The following is a 19,531-nucleotide window of genomic DNA, read 5'->3' as shown; positions in this document are numbered from 1 at the left end:
AATTTATTGCGTTTGTAACGTCACTTCTAGTTTTATGATTAAACGTATGTACTTTTTAAAACACTCAATCAGGTTATTTAAAAGTTAACATGTCTTAGAAAAATTGCCTTTTGGGTGTAATATAATCACTTGCGGTAGGAGTTTGACGTAGACGTAACTGGCAACCCCACTCACTCAGCCTGCGTGCAGCAGTGCGCTGTGCGGGGCAGCAGATTCCCCACAGAGATCCCAAGGGTTACATAGAAGTGCTGTGTGGATGACTGACTAAGAGGAGTACTTCGGTCAACGGAGATCATCCAATAGGCGTCTCAGGGCAACAGCTACGAAACAATGGAGCAAGAATTTGAAGAAATCGATTCGTCCGGAAGTTGGCAAAATCTTTACAATGTAAGTCGGGACTTTGGGCCTTTAGTGTTTCGATTGACGATTGGTTGCTAACTTACTTAGGGCTAGCTAGCTAATTTGATAGCTAACCCCGTAGGCTGTCTTTACCAGTGTTCAGCTACTTTTAGCCTTACAGGTGACACGGTTAACGTTAGCGCTTGAATTTTTACAGACCGAAACAGACGCTGTTTGTCTTTTATATGCGCTCAGTGTTAGTGAACCGGAGGGCAAAATACCGATCCTCGGGGTCGCAGACTTCCGTAGCTACAGCGATTGCAGCTAGAAAACGTGTAGCGGCACAGTCCCTCGTAGTGGAACTCATCTAGGTTAATGCTGCCTGACGCTAACAGACGTCAGCCGCAGTTTCTTAGAACTCATCAGGGCTTCCACAGAAAAGCGCATGTGTTTCACCACCAGCTGTCCGAAAGAGCCCCGTAGTTGTTATGCTCGTAGCGTTTCTGTCAGGTCTAAATTTAGCTTTCACCGGTAATTTGGAGCTAGTAAATGGATGCTAGCAGGAATATTACAGACAGGACAGCACTGAAACACAATGAACCATCACTTAGTATTTTAGTATCAATGCAACTATTTTAGCCGCGTACAGTTTCAAATAAAGAATTTGAGATATATGTATGAAAATGATGCTGAATTATGCCTTTACTGTGTAAAAGTATACATTTATGTCAATGTGTCTGCAAACAAAACATGATAATATTACATTCACATAAAAACAGTCACAATAAAGGAAAGAGCAACTGTTATTTCCAATGCTGCCTGTAGTATTTGCTACCACCTAACCTTTTTAAATTTTTGTCAAACACTGACTTACAGTGTTGTTGTCATTTTGATCAGCACAGAGACTCTTATTAATTTGTGCTGTTGGGTCCCACAGGAGATCCGCAACCAAGCCGGCGAATATTCTTACAGAGTGGCCAGACTTCCAGCAAATCGCAACTTGAACCGCTACAGAGATGTCAGCCCATGTGAGCCTCACCACAAATACATAGTTACTGGTGAAAGTGATTGTGATTCAGTGTTTTTAAACACTGTGTGATTTCCCTTTTGCTTTCAGATGATCACAGCCGGGTAAAACTTGAAAACTCTGAAAATGACTACATCAATGCAAGTTTAGTCATGGTAGAAGAAGCCCAAAGAGCTTACATTCTTTCTCAGGTAACGGTGTCGTACAGGCAGTGTGCGTGTCATTGTCTGCATAGGCACACGTGGCCTTAAGGTGTTTGCTTTGCGTCTGCAGGGGCCTTTGAGGAATACCTGTGGTCATTTCTGGCTGATGATTTGGGAGCAGTGTACCAAAGCTGTCATAATGCTCAACAGAGTCATTGAAAAGGGATCTGTAAGTACACTTTAACATCGGTTGATTTCAAATTTTCCAGTTTTACTTTGACATCTGAGCTATTTTAGATAGTGTCACATATTGATGTCAAACACATACTGTATATAGATGATAAGGTATATATCTTCTACAATACAGAGCATGTTGCAGTAGTAGTTATTGGTAGTTTGTCTGTCTGTTCATACATGCAGTGAGGCAAGATCTTCATTTCGTCTTCAGTTATTATTAGATATTTTGAAAATTACCCTAATTAGTGGGAGAGCTGAACAGCTCTCACACTATTGATATCTTCGGTCTTTATTATTAGTGGGAGAGCTGAACAGCTCTCACACTATTGATATCTTCGCTCTTTATTAGTGGGAGAGCTGAACAGCTCTCACACTATTGAGATCTTCGCTCTTTATTATCACAGTGAATGCTGCAAAGCATTCACTGTATTGTTTTTCTAAGCTTTATCACAGTGAATGCTGCAAAGCATTCACTGTATTGTTTTTCTAAGCGTTATTATTATTATTATTATCACAGTGAATGCTGCAAAGCATTCACTGTATTGTTTTTCTAAGCTTTATTATTATTATTATTATTATTATTTTTCTTCCCCCCGTTTTTCTGCATCTAACTAGTCCCGCATACTTTCAGCTACAGAAACGATTCCAATATCAAAATGTTCAGCTTTTTAAGGAGAAGTGTGCTATTACTTTTCTCATTCATATGTTTCATATTTTTCAAGTTATTAAGCTTTTTTTAACTTTTTTTTCCCATTGAAATGAATGGGAACAACTTTTCAAATTCTCTTTAGCTTTGTCTACTTTCAGCTTTAACTACTTCCGCATACTTTAGGCTACAGACACCATTTAAACTACAAAATAATCTTCAACTATTCAACTATTAATCTTCCAGATCGTTAAAATATCTTTAATAGTTTCTGATTTATAGCAGTTTAAATATTGGGTGGTTTTTGGTCAATTTTCATCTTTTCCATTAGTGTGTATTGGGTTATTTAGAGTGCGTGATGTCACAGCCAGAGTGCAAGGGGACGTTTTTTTAAGATAGAACTTCTGTCTTTAACTCGTCACTACAGCCACAATTTTCACTCTATCAATGTAATTATTTCAGTAAATCGTAGTCATACTTGTCTTCTTTCTAATGATGTGTCTGGCTTTACTCTCAGACCTATACTTTAGTCGCTATCAACCTCAAAGCGCAGAGAGATCCCGAAATTCTCCCATAGACTCTAATGATAATTTTCGGCAGACGTCTGGGGAGAAAAACAAGAGGAGACATATTTTGAAATTGCCACTGTGGCTACAATCTTTTATCCTCAAATATAAAATTCACACCATTTGCTCATTGAAGCCTTGGGACTCGTAAAATGAAATAATTTTTGTGATAACTATTATGGTTTAGCTGGAACAAGCCTGTTTATACAGGGTGAAACTCTGCTTTTACAGAGCAGAGTGAGCCTGATTTTCCCGCCTTTCGTCTCCATGGCGACGGCGCAGCTGCAGATTTCACTGACAGGTCAAACTGCTGATGCTCAGTGTAGACAGCATTTCCATGCTTATTACTGATTACGCAACTACACTATTGGATTGTGTAGTAATTAAGCACACACTTCCTCTAAATCCTTTCAAAATAAAAGCACCAAGCCAAATAATTAGCTTTAATAGCAATATTTCAACTTTTAGATGGGTAATTATGACTATTTAAAGATACATTAACAGTTTAGTAATTACCCACACGTGCTTCCTCTACATCCTTTCAAAATAAAAACACCAATGCCAATTATTAGCTTTAACTGCACTGTTTTTGCCTTTGAATGGGTAATTATGATTATTTAAAGACTAATTGACAGTTACGCTATTACCCCCACACATTTCCTCTAAATCCTTTCAAAATAAAAGCACCAATTACAATTTATTACCTTTAATGGCAAGATTGATTAGAAAATTTGTGGTTCTGAATACTTGCCAATCGTTATAGAGACTACTTTAGAGTTCAGTAAATAGCCATTTAAACTTATTAGGGTGCTTTTATTCTGAAAGGGCTAAATCGAAATCTTTTGCTTTAATAGGGCTATTCTTGCTATTGAATGATAAATTATGACTATCTAATGACTATTTTATAGTTTAGTAATCGCCCACACACAACCTCTAAATCTTTTCAAAATAAAAGCACCAATGTAATTTATTACCTTAAATGGCAAGATTTTTGTTTCTGACTGGTAAATTTTTACTAGTTATTAAACTATTACACAGGTAACTATTTACAAATACTTTCTTCAAATTAAAAAGCTAGTCAGCTTATTTATGATTGTCAACAATGCACTCTGGTCAACTTTTTAATCTTTGATATATTTTTTACCTTGGTCAACTTTTGAATCATTGTCATATTTTAATCTTGTCTTAGTATGACATTGGTCATCTTTTTAATCATCATCTTTTTAATCGCCCTCTTTTGTCATAGTTTTATTCTTTGTCAACGTTTTCTCATTTTCATCGCTTTGCCGTAGTTGACTACGTCCAAAAGTTGACTTTTTTGACGTCAGCAGCTTAATTAGCGTTTGTCATCGTTGCGGCAGCAGATCAGCTTTTGCTTTTTCTAGTTCTTCTTATTATTATTTCACCCGTTTTTCGGTCGCTTTCATCGTCTCAACGCTTCGTCGTAGAATCGTCGTTCAACTTTCTAAACGTGTGTCGTCTTGAGGAGATGGGGGCTATTACTTTTCACGTTTTCAGCTTTTCAACTTTTCAACTTTTAACGTTATTCAACTTTTTCCGTCGTTTTTTTTATAATGGTCGTCTATGGGAATCATCGTTCAACTTTGTGTCAACTTTCCTCTTTTCATCAGCGTCTATCATCGTCATACTTTGGCGTAGAAACGTCATTTCAACTTCAGAAGCGTCTATCATCTTTCAACTTTATCAGTGTAAATCAGCGTCTTCGTATCTTCTATACTTTTCGACTTGTGAGCGTTTAAATATCGTGTGGCTTTTGTTAAATTTTCAGCTATTCCATTAGTGTGTATTGGCTCTGCTAGAGTGCGTGATGTCACAGCTACAGTGAGAAGGTGCGCTTTTTTAAGACAGAACTTCTGTCTTTAACTTGTCACTACAGCCACAATTTTTACTCTATCAACGTAATTACTTCACTAAATCGTAGTCATACTTGTCTTCTTTCTAATGATGTGTCTGGATATACCCTCAGACCTATACTTTAGTCGCTATCAACCTCAAAGCACAGAGACATCCTGAAATTCTCCCATAGACTCTAATGATAATTTTTCGCAGACGTCTGGGGAGAAAAACAGAGGAGACATATTTTGAAATTGCCACTGTGGCTACAAGCTTTTGTCCTTAAACATAAAATTCACACCATTTGCTCATTGAAGCCTTGGGACTCGTAAAATGAAATAATTTTTGTGATAACTATTATGCTTTAGCTGGAACGAGCCTGTTTATACAGGGTGAAACTCTGCTTTTACAGAGCAGAGTGAGCCTGATTTTCCCGCCTTTCGTCTCCATGGCGACGGCGCAGCTGCAGATTTGACTGACAGGTCAAACTGCTGATGCTCAGTGTACAGAGCAGTTCCACACAACCTCTAAATCTTTTCAAAATAAAAGCACCAATGTAATTTATTACCCTAAATGGCAAGATATGTGATTCTGACTGGTAAATTTTTAATAGTTATTAAACTATTACATAGTTAGGTAATTATTTACAAATACTTTCTTCAAATCAAAAAGCTAGTCAGCTTATTTATAATTGTCAACAATGCACCTTGGTCTACTTTTTAATCTTTGACATCTTTTAACCTTGGTCAACTTTTGAATCATTGTCATCTCTTAAATATTGTCATAGTATGACCTTGGTCATCTTTTTAATCATCATCTTTTTATTCGCCATCTTTTGTCATCGTTTTAATCTTTGTCAACGTTTTCTCGTTTTCATCGTTTTCATCGTTTTGCCGTAGTCAACTTTTGGACGTAGTCAACTTTGTGACGTCAGCAGCTTAATCAGCGTTTGTCATCGTTGCGGCAGCAGATCAGCTCTCCCACGTAATTCCTCGAGAAATTACTTTTTCTAGTTTGCTTTGTTGTTTGGTGCTGCATTAGAAGATACGCACCACTCACACCATTCACACACTTTATTGAGAAGCCAGAGGCAGCAACTAGATTATATGGAAGCACAATGGGACATGAGTAATTTATAAATGCTTATCTTTTATGCATCTTATATGCTAAAATCACACAAATGTGTGTATATTACTTTCATAGTAATTTGTCATTTTTGTGACTGTGTTAAAATTTTGAAGTCACATTGAATCTGTCCAGCCGGACAGAGGATTACTTTGATGTTGAGAAAAAAAGGTTAAGACACATCAGGTTACTCCATATTGTATATTTTAAAGTGAAAAACCGGGTTGCCAACATGAACCAAAAGATAAGCAACAATACAATACGCTACACTAAATTCAACTGTAGTATAAATACAATGTGAATCTGTGGTGACAAACTCAATCAGTGTGCATCTTTGAACTTGTCTTTATCGTTCAATCAAGACAACCTTCAGAGGTGTGAAAGAATGTGACCTCCAATCCCTCGGTGACTTAAGTCCTTTTGTGTTTCAACAGGAGAAGTGTGCCCAGTATTGGCCAACCTCAGAAGAGGCACAGATGTCTTTTACAGATACGGGCTTTATTGTCAGGCTACTTTCAGAGGAAGACCGATCCTATTACACAATTCGAGTGCTAGAACTGCAGAACACAAAGGTGAGTGTGAGAGAGGCCCTATATAATGTATAAATAACACAAACTCTAACTCTGGACCATTCCTTTATTAAAAATGATTAAACTTTCTATGACTTTTAAAATTAAAAATAGGAGTATTTTTCCTTACTTTACATTGCTTTAATCTACTTTCACATACATCCTAATGGTAAATGCTGTTTATTTGATGTTGTGTGCTGATCTGCTGGCAACAAATTAATCCAGTTCTGCACAGTTTTTTTTTTTCCACTTTCCAGTCATAGCCAACATCATATGTTTTGCGTCCCAGACAGGGGACTTGCGGGAGATCTACCACTTTCATTACACCACATGGCCGGACTTTGGTGTCCCAGAATCTCCTGCCTCCTTCCTTAATTTCCTGTTCAAAGTTCGAGAGTCTGGCTCCCTGGACCCAGAGCACGGACCCTCAGTGGTGCATTGTAGCGCTGGGATCGGCCGCTCGGGGACCTTCGCTTTGGTGGACACCTGCCTCATCCTGGTGAGAAGCAAATAAAGGAGAATGCCAACAAATGCAGTTAGTGTTAAAGGGAAATGTTGCATAACACATTTGCTGGAAAGGAGAAAAGTTAAAACTTCACTAGCGATTCAGGTTTTGGCAGGACCCTTTGGTTTTAAGATTTTGTGATGATTTCACTTTGTTAAAGCTGCAAAGGCAGAAGTTGAGGCATGTTGTGCTTATAGTTTTCTTTTTTTTTCTTGAGTGGTTTATAAAAGACGTCACTGAATTCCAGAGGAGGAATGTTCTTGTCCTTTTTGGATTTTATCATCATATCAAAAAATTAGAATGATGCATAGCTTTCTGATCTTCCGTGGTCTGATTATTTCAAAAATAAATAGCTGATTTGTAGTTTATTCGGCTATTTATCTTTGTAAAATAACTTTTCAAAAGACTTTTCAATGTTTTGCTACATTTAGTCAAATACAGACTTTAATTAGCGTGTAAATTTTTACTCTTACATCTTGCTAATCATGAAGCAGTGATCCAAAGCGTACAGGGCATGTGCTCACCTCAAGGGCATGCGTGCTATGATCACTCATTAATCTGGGTGTTTTGTTAACTGATGGTGTGTTTGTGGAAACACTTATTTGACACCTAGGATACAGTTGTTGTTGTTGTTGTTGTTGTTGTTGTTGGGTTTTTTTTTTTTTCACTTGTATTCTAAACATGTTAATCTGTTCTGCAGATGAGTAAGCGGCAAAATCCATCATCGGTGGATATACAGAAGGTGTTACTGGACATGAGGGAGTACCGCATGGGCCTGATTCAGACCCCAGACCAGCTACGCTTCTCCTACATGGCTGTCATCGAGGGGGCCAAGCTGATCCTGACAGACGACCCAGCACAACAGGTAATTCTGTCACATAGCTTAAGAGTAGGACTGTACTGTCTCGGGCTGTCAAAACTGAACACAGAGCTACATGACTGCTAAGTTTCAGTTTTATGATAATGACTTTAAAATAAATCTGAAAACTTACTTTGTGGCAACTCCTGGCCAGTTGTTTAGCAAGGTCTTGTTTATCAATACTCTTAACTAAAAGAATGTCTGTTGGTACCTGAGCACAGAGTATTTTATAACACATGTCCTGTCCTACAGCTTAGCATACAGTATGGAGTACTAGTGTGCCCCACTATGAGTATCTGTTTTTATCCTGGTTTAATTGGGAGCTGCAAATACAATTTTACTCACAAGTAATAAAGTAATAAACAATAGAATGGTAATGATAATAGAACAAGCAAAGCACGGAGCATACCAACAAGTCAAAGGCTCACCAGACACACCACCACCACACCAACATAAACAATAAACACAATACATGCAACCCTTCCCAGAGGCCAGAGGATATCAAAGGCCATGGTCAGCCCTCCAGGGGGAGCAGTAGTAGCTACAGAGACAGATCTGCAAAGACAGTGTAAGGAGTAACCCCAAGGATCGGAACTGTGAGGGGAAGCCCACCACGCCCCAAGGAGGACCCAGCTGTGTTGGACCACCTACCCTTGCAGGGGGGCCACTCAAGCAATCCAGACTGCAAGTGACCCGCAACATTGCAGAGGGATCACGATGAGAAGAAGAGACCACTCAGCCCTGCCCCGAGTCGACGGTTGACCGCCAGCACACTCTGTAACCTTCACTTAATGTACCAACATACACAGTCAAGAAGGGGAGAGAACAAATGTAAATTTTATATTAAAAAGTGTAAAGGAGTTGATGGTTTTACTTTTATTCAAACATTTGTTCAACTTTTTCAGTTGATTCTTTTAACTGTTTGTCGGGTCGACATGCCTTTATCTCCTATAGAAAAACCTGCAGAGGATGCTGCCTAGACCTGCCCCCCCCTCAGAGCCGGATCTGCCTCCTCCCCCACCTCCACCCAGACCTCTCCTCTATGACAGCACACCTAATGGCCAGCCAGGACCATCTGTGGAACCACAAGCTGCTTCAGCAGACCACCTGCTTTCACAAGAGCCAGACAGCCACAACCTCAATTTGGCAGAAAACTCTGGACAGTAAGTAACACAGCTCAGGGCTTGTAGAAGTAAAAACCTTTGTCAGGTCCGTTATGTAGAAAGGACACAAATAAAACGGTTGGTTTGGACTCCTCAATGTGTCCAACAAGCTCAATCTAATTCTAATTGCACCTAAATTAGTTTTAGTTGCGGAAATAAGTCAATATTGTGGAATAATATCTGATTACGTTGAAACAATGCAGCTGTTTTTTTTTTCTACACTGTGTTTTGCTGACTTCTCCCTGTCTGCTCTTAACTGCTGTTTCAGTGTCAGGAAGAGAAACAGAGAGGAGAGGATCGCCAGTACAGCACAGAAGGTCCAGCAGATGAAACAGAGACTGACTGACTCAGAGAGGAAACAAGAGCAGTGGCTGTACTGGAAGCCCATCCTCCTTAACGTCGGTGCTGGGGCAGCTTTGGCTGTCGGCCTGTTTGTTTGCTGGATCTACTCCCAATGAAACACTGGCTCACTTAAAATGGACTCTTATTTTGCACCAGTACCTAGGATTAGGTACTTCTTTAAGTACATTTAGATAATAATATGTGCATAACCGAGGGTATTTATTTCAAGGTCAAAACTTGGGCACACTAGATCAAATGAATGTGTGTATATTTTTCAGAAGATCTTTAAAAAAACATCTCAGGATCTTGGTGCCAGCACGATGATTTTCTTTTCTTCTCACCCCTGTTGGTGAATGTACTGTATCATAACAAATCACTTTGGAAAAACAATTACTAAAGGTGCAGTACAAATATTTTACCAGGTTTATTTTTGCATTCTTCATTGCTAATGGTCAGATTCCGTTCATAATCTGTGGGCATAGTTACATTTTTTTCAATTTAAAACGACATGGCTTTACTGTCCATCCTGACCATAGACCTGTAGGAGGGCGCCAGAGCTATGAAAATTATTTAGTTTTCCCCTAAAGTGCCACTCTTTCTTCCATTCACATTTATTGGGGCTTCCCAGCATGGCCAGATATATATATTTTCACTGGAAGCTGCCTTGCTGATGTTTCAAACTCTGCTGAAATGTCAATGTTTTCATTTGCTGTTAAATAAGCACATTTTCCGTTCTTTCCTTCACATGGATCGTAGAAGTTATGTCAGGTCCTTCCTCACTTGAGTGTATTCACCCACTGGATGGGTTCATGTGTACTTTCAGGTTATCACACTGTAGTTTCTCTGTTTGTTTTTAGGAAACCAAAGCAACGCTGTCAGTTTTAGGACGGCAAAATCCCTGCAACCCTTTATGCTGAATGTATTTTCTTCAATTTTTTTCACATAACTGACAACCCATGTTACAAAATCATACAAGTAATAGTACCTTTTGTGTTAAATGTGACTTTTATTTAAACACACCATATCACCATATAGATTAGAATTGATTGGGACCAATCTAAAGCATCTAATAGTGCAATTTAGACACTGGAGCAAAAGCACTTGGGATTGTTTTTAGCTAGTGATTGATGGCAAACATATTTGTTCTTGTTTGTTTGCTGGTCGAACTAGCTTTTAATGTGCCTTGAAGTGAGTGAAATGGAAAAACGAAAAAGTGCTCCAAGGTTTGTTAGCATGATCAGTACAGATTAGAGTTTGTTTGAGCTGCTTTCCCCCCACATAACATGAATAATATTACACTGAATTATTCATTGTAACTGGATGTAAGGTAACTGTCATTAGCATGTATTGACTATTGAAATGAAAAGACCGGATAGACCAAACATTCCAGACTCATTTCCCACATGCAAATTCAGGGGAGTTGTGTACGCTGCTGAGCTGCAGATTTTTTTATAGCTAATAAAACATCAAATACTGATTAAAACGATTACCGTTTTGTACCTAACCCTACTCGTCTATGTCTGTTTTTGCTTTCACACACTCTCGGTTTAACGCTGCACTGAAGCACTGTACAGGAGGGGTAGGAAGAGACTGGACAGGGTCATCAGAGAGTCCAGCTGTGTCCTGGGCTGCACTCTGGACACGGTGCAGGAGGTGGATGAGAGAAGGGTCCTGGCTAAACTCACATTCAATTCAATTTCAATTTTTTATTTATATAGCGCCAAATCACAACAAAGTTATTTCAAGGCACTTTACAAAGTAAGGTTTAAAACCTCACACAACTAAACCCAACAAATCCCACATACAGCAAGCATTTAAAAAAAAAAAAAAGTAAAACAGCGACTTAGACGACATTTCCACACACACGTTGCTTCATGTTGAAACAGTGGCTGCTTGAAAAGCCCAAATTTGAATTCACTCAAATGTTTGCAGACTTTGTCACAGACCAGAGAGTCCTGGTCCATCCTGGACCAGGACTCTCACCCACTGGAGGACTCACTGCTCTGAAGCTCTGAGCAGCATAGTGACAGACTGATTCACAGTCGCTGTGTGAAGGGATATCGCAGATCTTTCCTGCCTGCTGCTATCCGACTCCATTATATGGAATGGTAATTTTTTTAAATCTATACAATATCATCAAATATACATGTACAATATTCATAATGTGCAATAATCACCACCCATAATTACATACTATCTTCTCTTCAACACCACCTACTCATTCATTTCATCCTTGGACTGCGTAAACTTGTATGGCAATATATCCATCCCCAGTCCTTATGTGCACCCTTTTGTTCCCTCCTAATACTTAGCGATTCTATGATGCAATCTCCCCACTGTCGGACTAATTAAAGGTGTCCTTGTCCTTCTAGTTATTCCTATTACTGTGTTCCCCACAGCTATTAGTCAGTGTGCTGTTAGTAATGATTTTTATTCTTACTGTGAGCAAAATCAACAGTCACAGAGAAACCATGAATAATTCAGTATTTCAACAGAAGATATGTTAATAGTTTTCATGTTTTCTGATTGGGTTAGTGTATATGGAAGAACAAAACATTTCAAACTTAGCCTTAAGTATTAGTAAAACACCTTATAAATGCTGAAAGAAATATCGCATGAAGAGTTTAGCCTAGCTTACAGACATGGCTGTACTACGGAGAGGCCTGTTGATAAAAACTACAATTTGGACTACAAAAGGGTCCTTTTTACGTCGTCGCGGACTACTGTAGGGTGACCAAAGCATACCCTGAACTAAGTAGATAATTCCTTTTAGGAAATCAAAAAGATAAAGACATACTTTATAACAGCATTAATCATTTTATGTGTAGTGTATCCTTTAACAAAAATTTCCTACTACGGCATAACTGAATTTGCGTGTCCACAAGTTATCAGGCATCATCTTAGCCGTATTCCCTCTTGCTTTTCCGCCACAGTTTAAACTGAGAGCTTTGTTGTGACGAAAATGTTGGCTAGTAACAAATGGATACAGCAAATGCAGCTTTAGTCAGAAAGTGGATTTGTTTTTTGTCAGACTTTTTTGTTATATTCTCAACAGTGCACTGTTACTTACATCGCTAGCTGAAAACTGCTGTAATGTCTCTGCCTCCAGAAAAAGCTTCCGAACTGAAGCAAATCATACACAATCATCTGCTGAAGGTAAGGAAATATAGCTACATTTAACAATTTGTAGCCAAGATGGCACTTACTGTTGGTAACAAATGGTATAAGTAGATGTAAGTAGATGTGCTGTGAAAAGCCAAATGCGTTCTGTTATTTAGGTAGCGTCAGTGAAAAGGTGGTGCTTATTGTTGTTGTTTGTTTGCTGTCAGATGGATATCCACGGGAAGATCCGGGAGGTACTAGCTGAGGTTGTAAAGGATGAAGGGGGCAGTGCACATCAATCTCTGTCCGAGGCAGATCTCCTCCGTGCTCTGCATCGCAGGGGAATCATAGACGATGTGATGAAGGACCTACCTTTTACCCAGGTTGATCAGCCACATGTAGGGAAACCTTCAGCTATGAATGGTGATTCTGTCATAGTGGGAGTTTAGCTCTTTGAAAGCATTGCGTCAAGTTGAATATCACTTTACCTTCTCGATATATTGTTGATGGACTAACTTGACTGTTTGTTCATATATATTTTATATATGATCTTGTAATATAGTTAAAACACCTAATGATTGTTCTGTTTAATTGTTTTTGTAGGCAGAGCACAGTAAAATAGAAGCACAACCTTCTCAAAAGACTGCTACTCACTTTGCTGACAAAGACATCACTCAGCTGAAAAAATGTAATACATATTACAAATGCCACTGCACTATCATAGTAGCATGTGTGAGGTTGAAAAGTAACCTCTTCTCTTTCTCAGCAAATGTTGATCCATCCAAGCGGTACCTGTACCTGCAAGTGCTTGGAGGTAAGGCCTTTCTGGAGCACCTCCACGAGCCAGAGTCTTTACCAGGTCAAGTGTGTTCCACGTTCACGCTCTACGTGCACTTCCGCAACCAGAGATTTCGCTCGAAACCAGTTCCCTGCGCTTGTGAGCCTGACCTGAAGGAGGGCTTCCTGTTAGAGATTCACAGAGACAGCTTTGGTCAGTTAGAATTTTAGGCCGTTAGGTGTGCATTGATCATTTACTATTTTAAAATCACCACTGCATTCTGAATCATGTCATCACTTGTGGCCTTTACAGGAGAGGGCACCAAAATGGCAGATGCGACCGCTATGCTATCAATATGCGACCGTGTTCACTTGGTGCTCATCAAGACAGACACCTCTAATGAGACGACGCTGATCTCGTCCTACTTTGTGGACTGGAGGGCTGTTCTCAGTTCGCCCAGTGGAAAGACTTGCTTTGCAGTGGAGCTCATGGGAGTTGGTGAGCGCATTTCTGCAGCAAATATAAAACTGATAGAGTATATTGAATAATTTATACATTTGGTTTTACATCTTCAAGAGTATTGATTGAAGTTTATTGATAGGGTAGCTGTCAATTAAATTAACTTTGCCTAAATTAATAAACTTTAAGCCTTTAATTTCAAGACAAATGAGTGCAAAGCAAATGTAACTGAATACAACTGGGTCACAGTAGCAGAAAACAAAAAAAAATGCTGCTATTACAGTAATTTTGAAGTAATCATCATCAGTTATAAACATTTCAACCTGACATTGTCCTTACTGTAACTGGAAGTTACGGTGAGTAAAACTATAATTGTAGTAGTATTAGTAGTTCTGGCTCCAAGCTGGGATTCTCTACTATAAAAGTTTTTAATGGAAAGTAAATATACAGTGCCTGAGTGACATTTTGTTGGAAAACTATTTTTTTACGTCAATAATTTCACAGGTTTAGTAGTTTCTTTGCAAATATGCGATTCCCAAGATAGAAATTAAGCTATTAAAATCCACATTTACTGCTTGTTTTGTTTTTTTTAGTATTACAGGTCTTTTTCATATTTGTAACTTTTTTCTGTCCTACGTTGTTTTTAAAGAAGTCTTAATGCTGTTTTTAACTGCACTTCATTTTAATTTTGTTTATTACACTTCTTCAACCTTTCCTATTAACTGATGCTTTTGTGTATTGCTGTCACCAGGAAGTGAATTCAAAGTCCCAGCTGGTGTTTTGACGGTCAGTCTAGAACTCTACCCACCTCTCGTAGAGACTTTGAGTTCTGACGTCATCAGCACACAGGTCTGCACACTGTAGATTAGGCCTCTGTTTAATTATCTGCTTTATTATTCATGAACACACGGAGCATGCGTGAACTAACCGTGAACCATTACAACTGATTTTCATTGAATACTGTTAGGAATAAATCAAATGAAGCTTTGTGTGAGAAGTGTCGTAGTGCTGTATTTAGTGTATGATGTCAGTGCTCATTGTCATTCAGCAATCACTGGAGAGACAGAGAACGGCTGAGAAGGAGAAGCTCTTCTTGGTTTACGCAAAACAATGGTGGCGGGAGTTCCTTGAGATTCGACCCTCGCACAAATCCAAAATGGTGAAGATCTTTGCACAGGTTTGTCCACATTCACATAGGTTTACTAATAAAAAAACAGAGAAATATATACACAGACAATAAGATTTCATTGGTTTGTCATGTTGTCATGTGTGTAATTGATGCGTCCTGAACGTGGCTCCGGGTGCATTTTGCAGGATGAGAATGGAATCAATAGACCAGTATGTTCCTTCGTTCGCGTGCTGCGGGCGGGTCGTCTGCTGGAAAGCCCTCGACAGGCGGCACGCTTCGTCAGCCTGCTGGCCTACGAGAAGGCCCCGGTGGTGGGAGGGGGAGGAGGGAAGCAGGAGCAGTGGTGCACTTTAATGGCTTTCTTGTGCGGAGGAAAGGTAAGGAAAACTTGCTTTATTAGACAGCAATGCAGTTGTAATGTCAACCATGCCAAATGTCCTTTCATGTTTAAAATGAAAGACTTCCTGACACCTTGGCAGAGAATCTGTAATATTAAATCAAATAAAAATAACATTTACAATAACATTTTTGGAAGACACAGGCTGATAAGATCAAGTTATACCAAAACCTTGTCATACTCTTTCTAGCCACACATAACATTAATACCAAACACAGCAACATTAATAGTCTCAAGGTATGTGGGAATTTTAAAGTTAAGTTACTTTAAATATTAGTTTGGTGAATGGAGACACTCAGAAATACATACTATACTGTCATTAAATCTCTGACCTAAGCAACTGTGAAAAGCAGCTTAATTGCTCATAAAGATACATTTTTGGCTCGTGCGTGCGTGCGTGGTATCTGACCGATACATAGTTATCTCTCAGCCAAATAGTGCAGCATTTCCCAGTCCACTACAGGATAAATGCTTCCTGCTTCTCGGCTGGCAGGACAGCCACAACACAACTCTCACAAAGTGGCCTGTGTCAGATGTGATTTATGAGTTTCATTCCAGAAAAAATTAATTCAGCCTCATCAGTTCCCAGCCTGTTGCTGCCATCCTTATTATCACTTCTGGGGCACATCTATCATTCTGACTCGCCTCCAGCCTCAGCCAGCAAACAGCCGCAGCAACATTTCCTTGATCAACCGAGGCTTCTTCGCTGGAAAAGTTATGCGAGTGAAATATAAGTTGCTTACTGTCATGGGTAATTGAATGACTACAGAGCCTGCTTCCTCTCCAGGAGGCCTTTTCCTGTGAATGTTCAGCACTACTGAAAAAGGCTAACAGTGCACCCAGGAGAAGTGTTTCACTTTGTGAGTGTAGTGGCATGACAAATACAAGAACCCAAAAGAGATGAGACCTTGTTCGCTGCTTCTTTTATCGGACCGCACAAGTGATGGAAGTACTAATAATAAAGCAAGAACTCTGTGTGTTGTTGAGTAAATGAAGTGGAGTTTGATAGTGGTTTCAGGTTGCCTCTAAGGGTAGAATCATGTGCGTTAAGTACAGGTACACCCTGCATCACTAATGTGAGACCCCCCCCCCCCCAAACACATCACTGTCTGTCCTCCCCAGGGCGACTGTGAGGACCACGCCACCCTGCTGTGCAGCCTCCTGCTGGGCTTCGGCCTGGATGCCTACGTGTGTGTGGGCACAAAAGCCAAGGGAGTGCCACACACTTGGGTCCTAACGCGTGGGACAGATGGGAGCATTACCTTCTGGGAGAGTCTGACAGCACACAGGTTCCAAGTCTACTGCGCATCACATGCTATTTTAGCATACCAAGCATTTGTCAGTAATGGGTAAGTTCACTGTTCTCCACTGCGTATGGTAAGGTACCTCCACCAGCCCATAGACTCAGACGCGCCACCACTGGCCCCCCAGCCCAAACCTTCGTCCCCTTACCGCACCGTGGGCTGCGTCTTCAACCACCAGACCTTCCTGGCCAACTGCCAGCCCACAGACGCCGTGGAGCTCTGTGTCTTTGACCTGCAGGTAGGAGCACAACGTCTTATCCAGTTTACACAACATCATCACTACATTTCTTCCACTTCCGTTTAACGATCTGAGACACGTAATCAGATCTTATAAGATGTTGTTATTCATTCTTTGGGCACTTCTGTTAATAATATCATTATTCTGTTGTCATTTATTTGACTGATGCTGATTGTTTTAACAGTCAGGTTTCAATATGAAAATCCTGCTGTTTGCTAGTGGCCACTGAGTATTTTTAGCCTGAAGCATAGAGCATGGGGATTGATGGGCTGCATGGGGGCCACATTCACTCATCAGGCCAGGGACCCCTATGTGTGTGGTTTTCTACTGTGGTTTAAATCTTCTACAGTTCCATTTATCAGCATCCTCTGTCCTGTTCTCTCCTCGAATGAGGCGTCACTCGAGGGTAACATTGTTCTACAAGAGGTACTAGAAAAAAAAAAAATCACTCAAGCAGCTGTTTGTGCATCACTTTCCCGTTAGAACCAGTCTCGGTGGAAAGCGATGAGCGAAGAGGCACTGAGGTCCGTCTGCGCCCCGGGCTCAACCGCCTCCTTGCCCCCTCTTCCTCCCCTCTGCGCGCCCACTCTGGATCCCGCTGCCACCAGTAACCAGATGGAGCTGGAGATGCGCTACCTGGTGTCCGAGCACAGGAAGGTAAGACACACACACATGGACAGATAATGAATTAGCTGTGACTAGTCGTTGGCGACGAGCACAGTGACAGGTCACATTCAGGTCGACACCTGAAAAGATTGAACAATCCGGGTGTTACTAAGCAAACCACAATATGTGCTCTGTGCCCTCCAGGACCTGGGCCTGGCAACAGTGTGGGACGACCACCTGTCCTATCTGCTCTCCTCTGCCCTATCGGCCTACGAGCTGGAGCGCTGCTCTGGCGTCTCCTGTGGTAATGAGGAGTTTCAGGACGCAGTGAGGAGGGCGGTGCCTGATGGACACACCTTCAAAGGCTTCCCCATCCACTTCCTGCACTGCAATGCTCGTCGAGCCTTTGCCACCTGCCTTAAGTAAGATGTGTTTTTGAGTAGACTAGGTCCTCTGCAGATCTGATCTGAAATAGATGAAATCACAGCGTTTGGATGAATGATTCATCCTCTAGCACAACAATTACACAATGCGTCCAGCCCTAAAAGAAAAACCACTGGAGAAGCTTCAGGGCAAGTTTCTGTTTGTCCTCAAGCGCCCCAAAGGTTCTTCATAACTGTAGGAGAGGGGAGAGGAAATCATTTCTCTGACCCAAACATTTCTTTGAATTTAAACGTTGTTCTTTTCAAGGTTCATCAGAATCAGGTTCATCAGAATCAGCTTTAATGGCCAGATTTGCACAGAACAACCAAGGAATATGGTCTGGCAGGTCTTCCTAAAGTGCACTGTCATCTCCAGCAGTCTTGAGTGTGTTGAGCTCCAGCTGGTTCTGACTGCACCACTGGACCAGCTGCTCCGCCTCCTATATGCAGACTTCATAAAACCAGAGTATTTGTGTCTCTCAGTCAATCGGTAATACTGCCTTGCAATAACCCTATGTTCTCTCCTCTTCCCTGTCCAGGTCTCCCTTCTGTGAGGAGATAGTGTGTTGTCGCGGCGACCACATGAGGCTGGCAGTTCGTGTGCGGGTGTTTGTCTATCCAGAGAATGCATGTGCAGTGTGGCTCATGTTTGCATGTAAATATCTCTCCATTCTCTGACCAGATGTCGACTCAACTACTCCCAGTTTATAGTTCACATTAGTCTTTGTGAGGACACCACACTTATTTTTGTATTATATACATTGTACACAGAGATATGAAATGAGTCTACACTGAAACGACCTAAAGACACATATCTGTTGGTGTCCTCCACATGGCTCAGGTTTGTAATTTGTGGTTAGGGTATGTAATTTGTACAAATATTCACAATGAATTTTTATTCTACAAAATAAATATGATTTTTTTTAACAAAAGATGAATTTAATAATTTTGTCAAACAGACCCATACTGTTACATACACCTCCAACTTTATAATCTGTGCAATGATTTACACATGTCATCATTCCATATTTTATTCACAATAGAACATAAACAACATATCAGCTGTTGAACGGACATCATTCCATGGAAAACATTAGCTCATTTGGAATTTGTTGGCAGCAACACATCGGAGCTTTTGTCACAGCATGTTGCACAAGCTGCGTGCTGCAGTGAAGAGTGGACGGACGGACAGACAGACAGACAGACAGACAAGGGTTAAGGCCCAGTCTGTCTCCCATCTACTGTACGTTGCAGTGCTTTCATCACTTCCCAGGCGGTTTCAGTCCAGATTGCTTCAGACCTGAAGACTGTGAGATTATACACTACACTTCATAAGCAATAAAACGAACACATTAGAATTACTGAACATTCTTACCCAGGATCTTTAGTAATTCAGTCTCTTATTGATTGTAATACTTAGACTCGACGCTAGATGGTGTGTTAGGACAACTGTTGGGACTGGTTGCTGTAACCGTCTGTTCTATGATGGCCTTTGTCCAGCTGACGGTGTCTGTATCCAAACCACAGACCATGCATTACAAACAGCATCCCTTCAGTTTATGTCGCTCCATCCATGAGATTCTCAGACTGCATTGCATTAATATCACACAGGCGGGCGTTGACTTGTAACGTGGAGGTGAATTGGCAGCTGCATGGCCGAGTGACTTATGCAGCTTTGAGAAGTCGGCCCAGAAAGTTTAGCTCTGATTGAAGCGCTCTCT

At 40.5% G+C, this 19,531-nt stretch overlaps 2 protein-coding genes across 4 annotated transcripts; both read left to right on the top strand.

Annotated features, from left to right (window-relative positions):
• Positions 1-132: 132 nt before the first annotated feature.
• ptpn2a (protein tyrosine phosphatase non-receptor type 2a) lies at positions 133-10,879 on the top strand. Its single transcript, XM_029129390.3, has 9 exons — positions 133-387; positions 1,277-1,367; positions 1,457-1,557; positions 1,640-1,738; positions 6,372-6,509; positions 6,796-7,005; positions 7,712-7,876; positions 8,825-9,033; positions 9,302-10,879. The coding sequence occupies exons 1-9, from the start codon at positions 331-333 to the stop codon at positions 9,489-9,491; spliced, it is 1,260 nt and encodes a 419-aa protein (XP_028985223.1). The 5' UTR covers positions 133-330; the 3' UTR covers positions 9,492-10,879.
• A 1,309-nt stretch (positions 10,880-12,188) lies between these two features.
• cep76 (centrosomal protein 76) lies at positions 12,189-18,742 on the top strand. Of its 3 annotated transcripts, none has more exons than XM_029130246.3 (13): positions 12,189-12,531; positions 12,705-12,860; positions 13,081-13,165; positions 13,244-13,468; positions 13,568-13,753; positions 14,466-14,563; positions 14,763-14,891; positions 15,029-15,220; positions 16,363-16,529; positions 16,623-16,782; positions 17,266-17,439; positions 17,593-17,810; positions 18,350-18,742. In XM_029130246.3, exons 1-13 carry the CDS (start codon positions 12,469-12,471, stop codon positions 18,486-18,488), a joined length of 1,992 nt encoding a protein of 663 aa, XP_028986079.1. In that variant the 5' UTR covers positions 12,189-12,468; the 3' UTR covers positions 18,489-18,742. The 3 variants fall into 3 exon arrangements, with proteins under 3 accessions (XP_028986079.1, XP_028986078.1, XP_028986080.1); XM_029130245.3 differs by having other exon boundaries at positions 12,705-12,875; XM_029130247.2 differs by lacking the exon at positions 12,189-12,531 and having other exon boundaries at positions 12,762-12,900.
• Positions 18,743-19,531: the final 789 nt, after the last annotated feature.

The sequence above is a fragment of the Betta splendens genome, chromosome 16 (assembly GCF_900634795.4).
Source record: "Betta splendens chromosome 16, fBetSpl5.4, whole genome shotgun sequence".
Taxonomy (NCBI): domain Eukaryota; kingdom Metazoa; phylum Chordata; class Actinopteri; order Anabantiformes; family Osphronemidae; genus Betta; species Betta splendens.
Note: the sequence above shows the minus strand (reverse complement) of the source record. Positions and strands in the feature narration are given on the sequence as shown.

Excerpts from the sequence above, each read along its gene's own strand:
- ptpn2a (XM_029129390.3), top strand. The coding sequence starts at position 331 with ATGGAGCAAGAATTTGAAGAAATCGATTCGTCCGGAAGTTGGCAAAAT. Across the intron at positions 388-1,276 it reads GTTGGCAAAATCTTTACAAT|GAGATCCGCAACCAAGCCGG; the intron begins GTAAGTCGGGAC and ends TGGGTCCCACAG. Across the intron at positions 6,510-6,795 it reads TAGAACTGCAGAACACAAAG|ACAGGGGACTTGCGGGAGAT; the intron begins GTGAGTGTGAGA and ends TTTGCGTCCCAG.
- cep76 (XM_029130245.3), top strand. The coding sequence starts at position 12,469 with ATGTCTCTGCCTCCAGAAAAAGCTTCCGAACTGAAGCAAATCATACAC. Across the intron at positions 15,221-16,362 it reads CTTTCTTGTGCGGAGGAAAG|GGCGACTGTGAGGACCACGC; the intron begins GTAAGGAAAACT and ends TGTCCTCCCCAG. Across the intron at positions 17,440-17,592 it reads TGGTGTCCGAGCACAGGAAG|GACCTGGGCCTGGCAACAGT; the intron begins GTAAGACACACA and ends TGTGCCCTCCAG.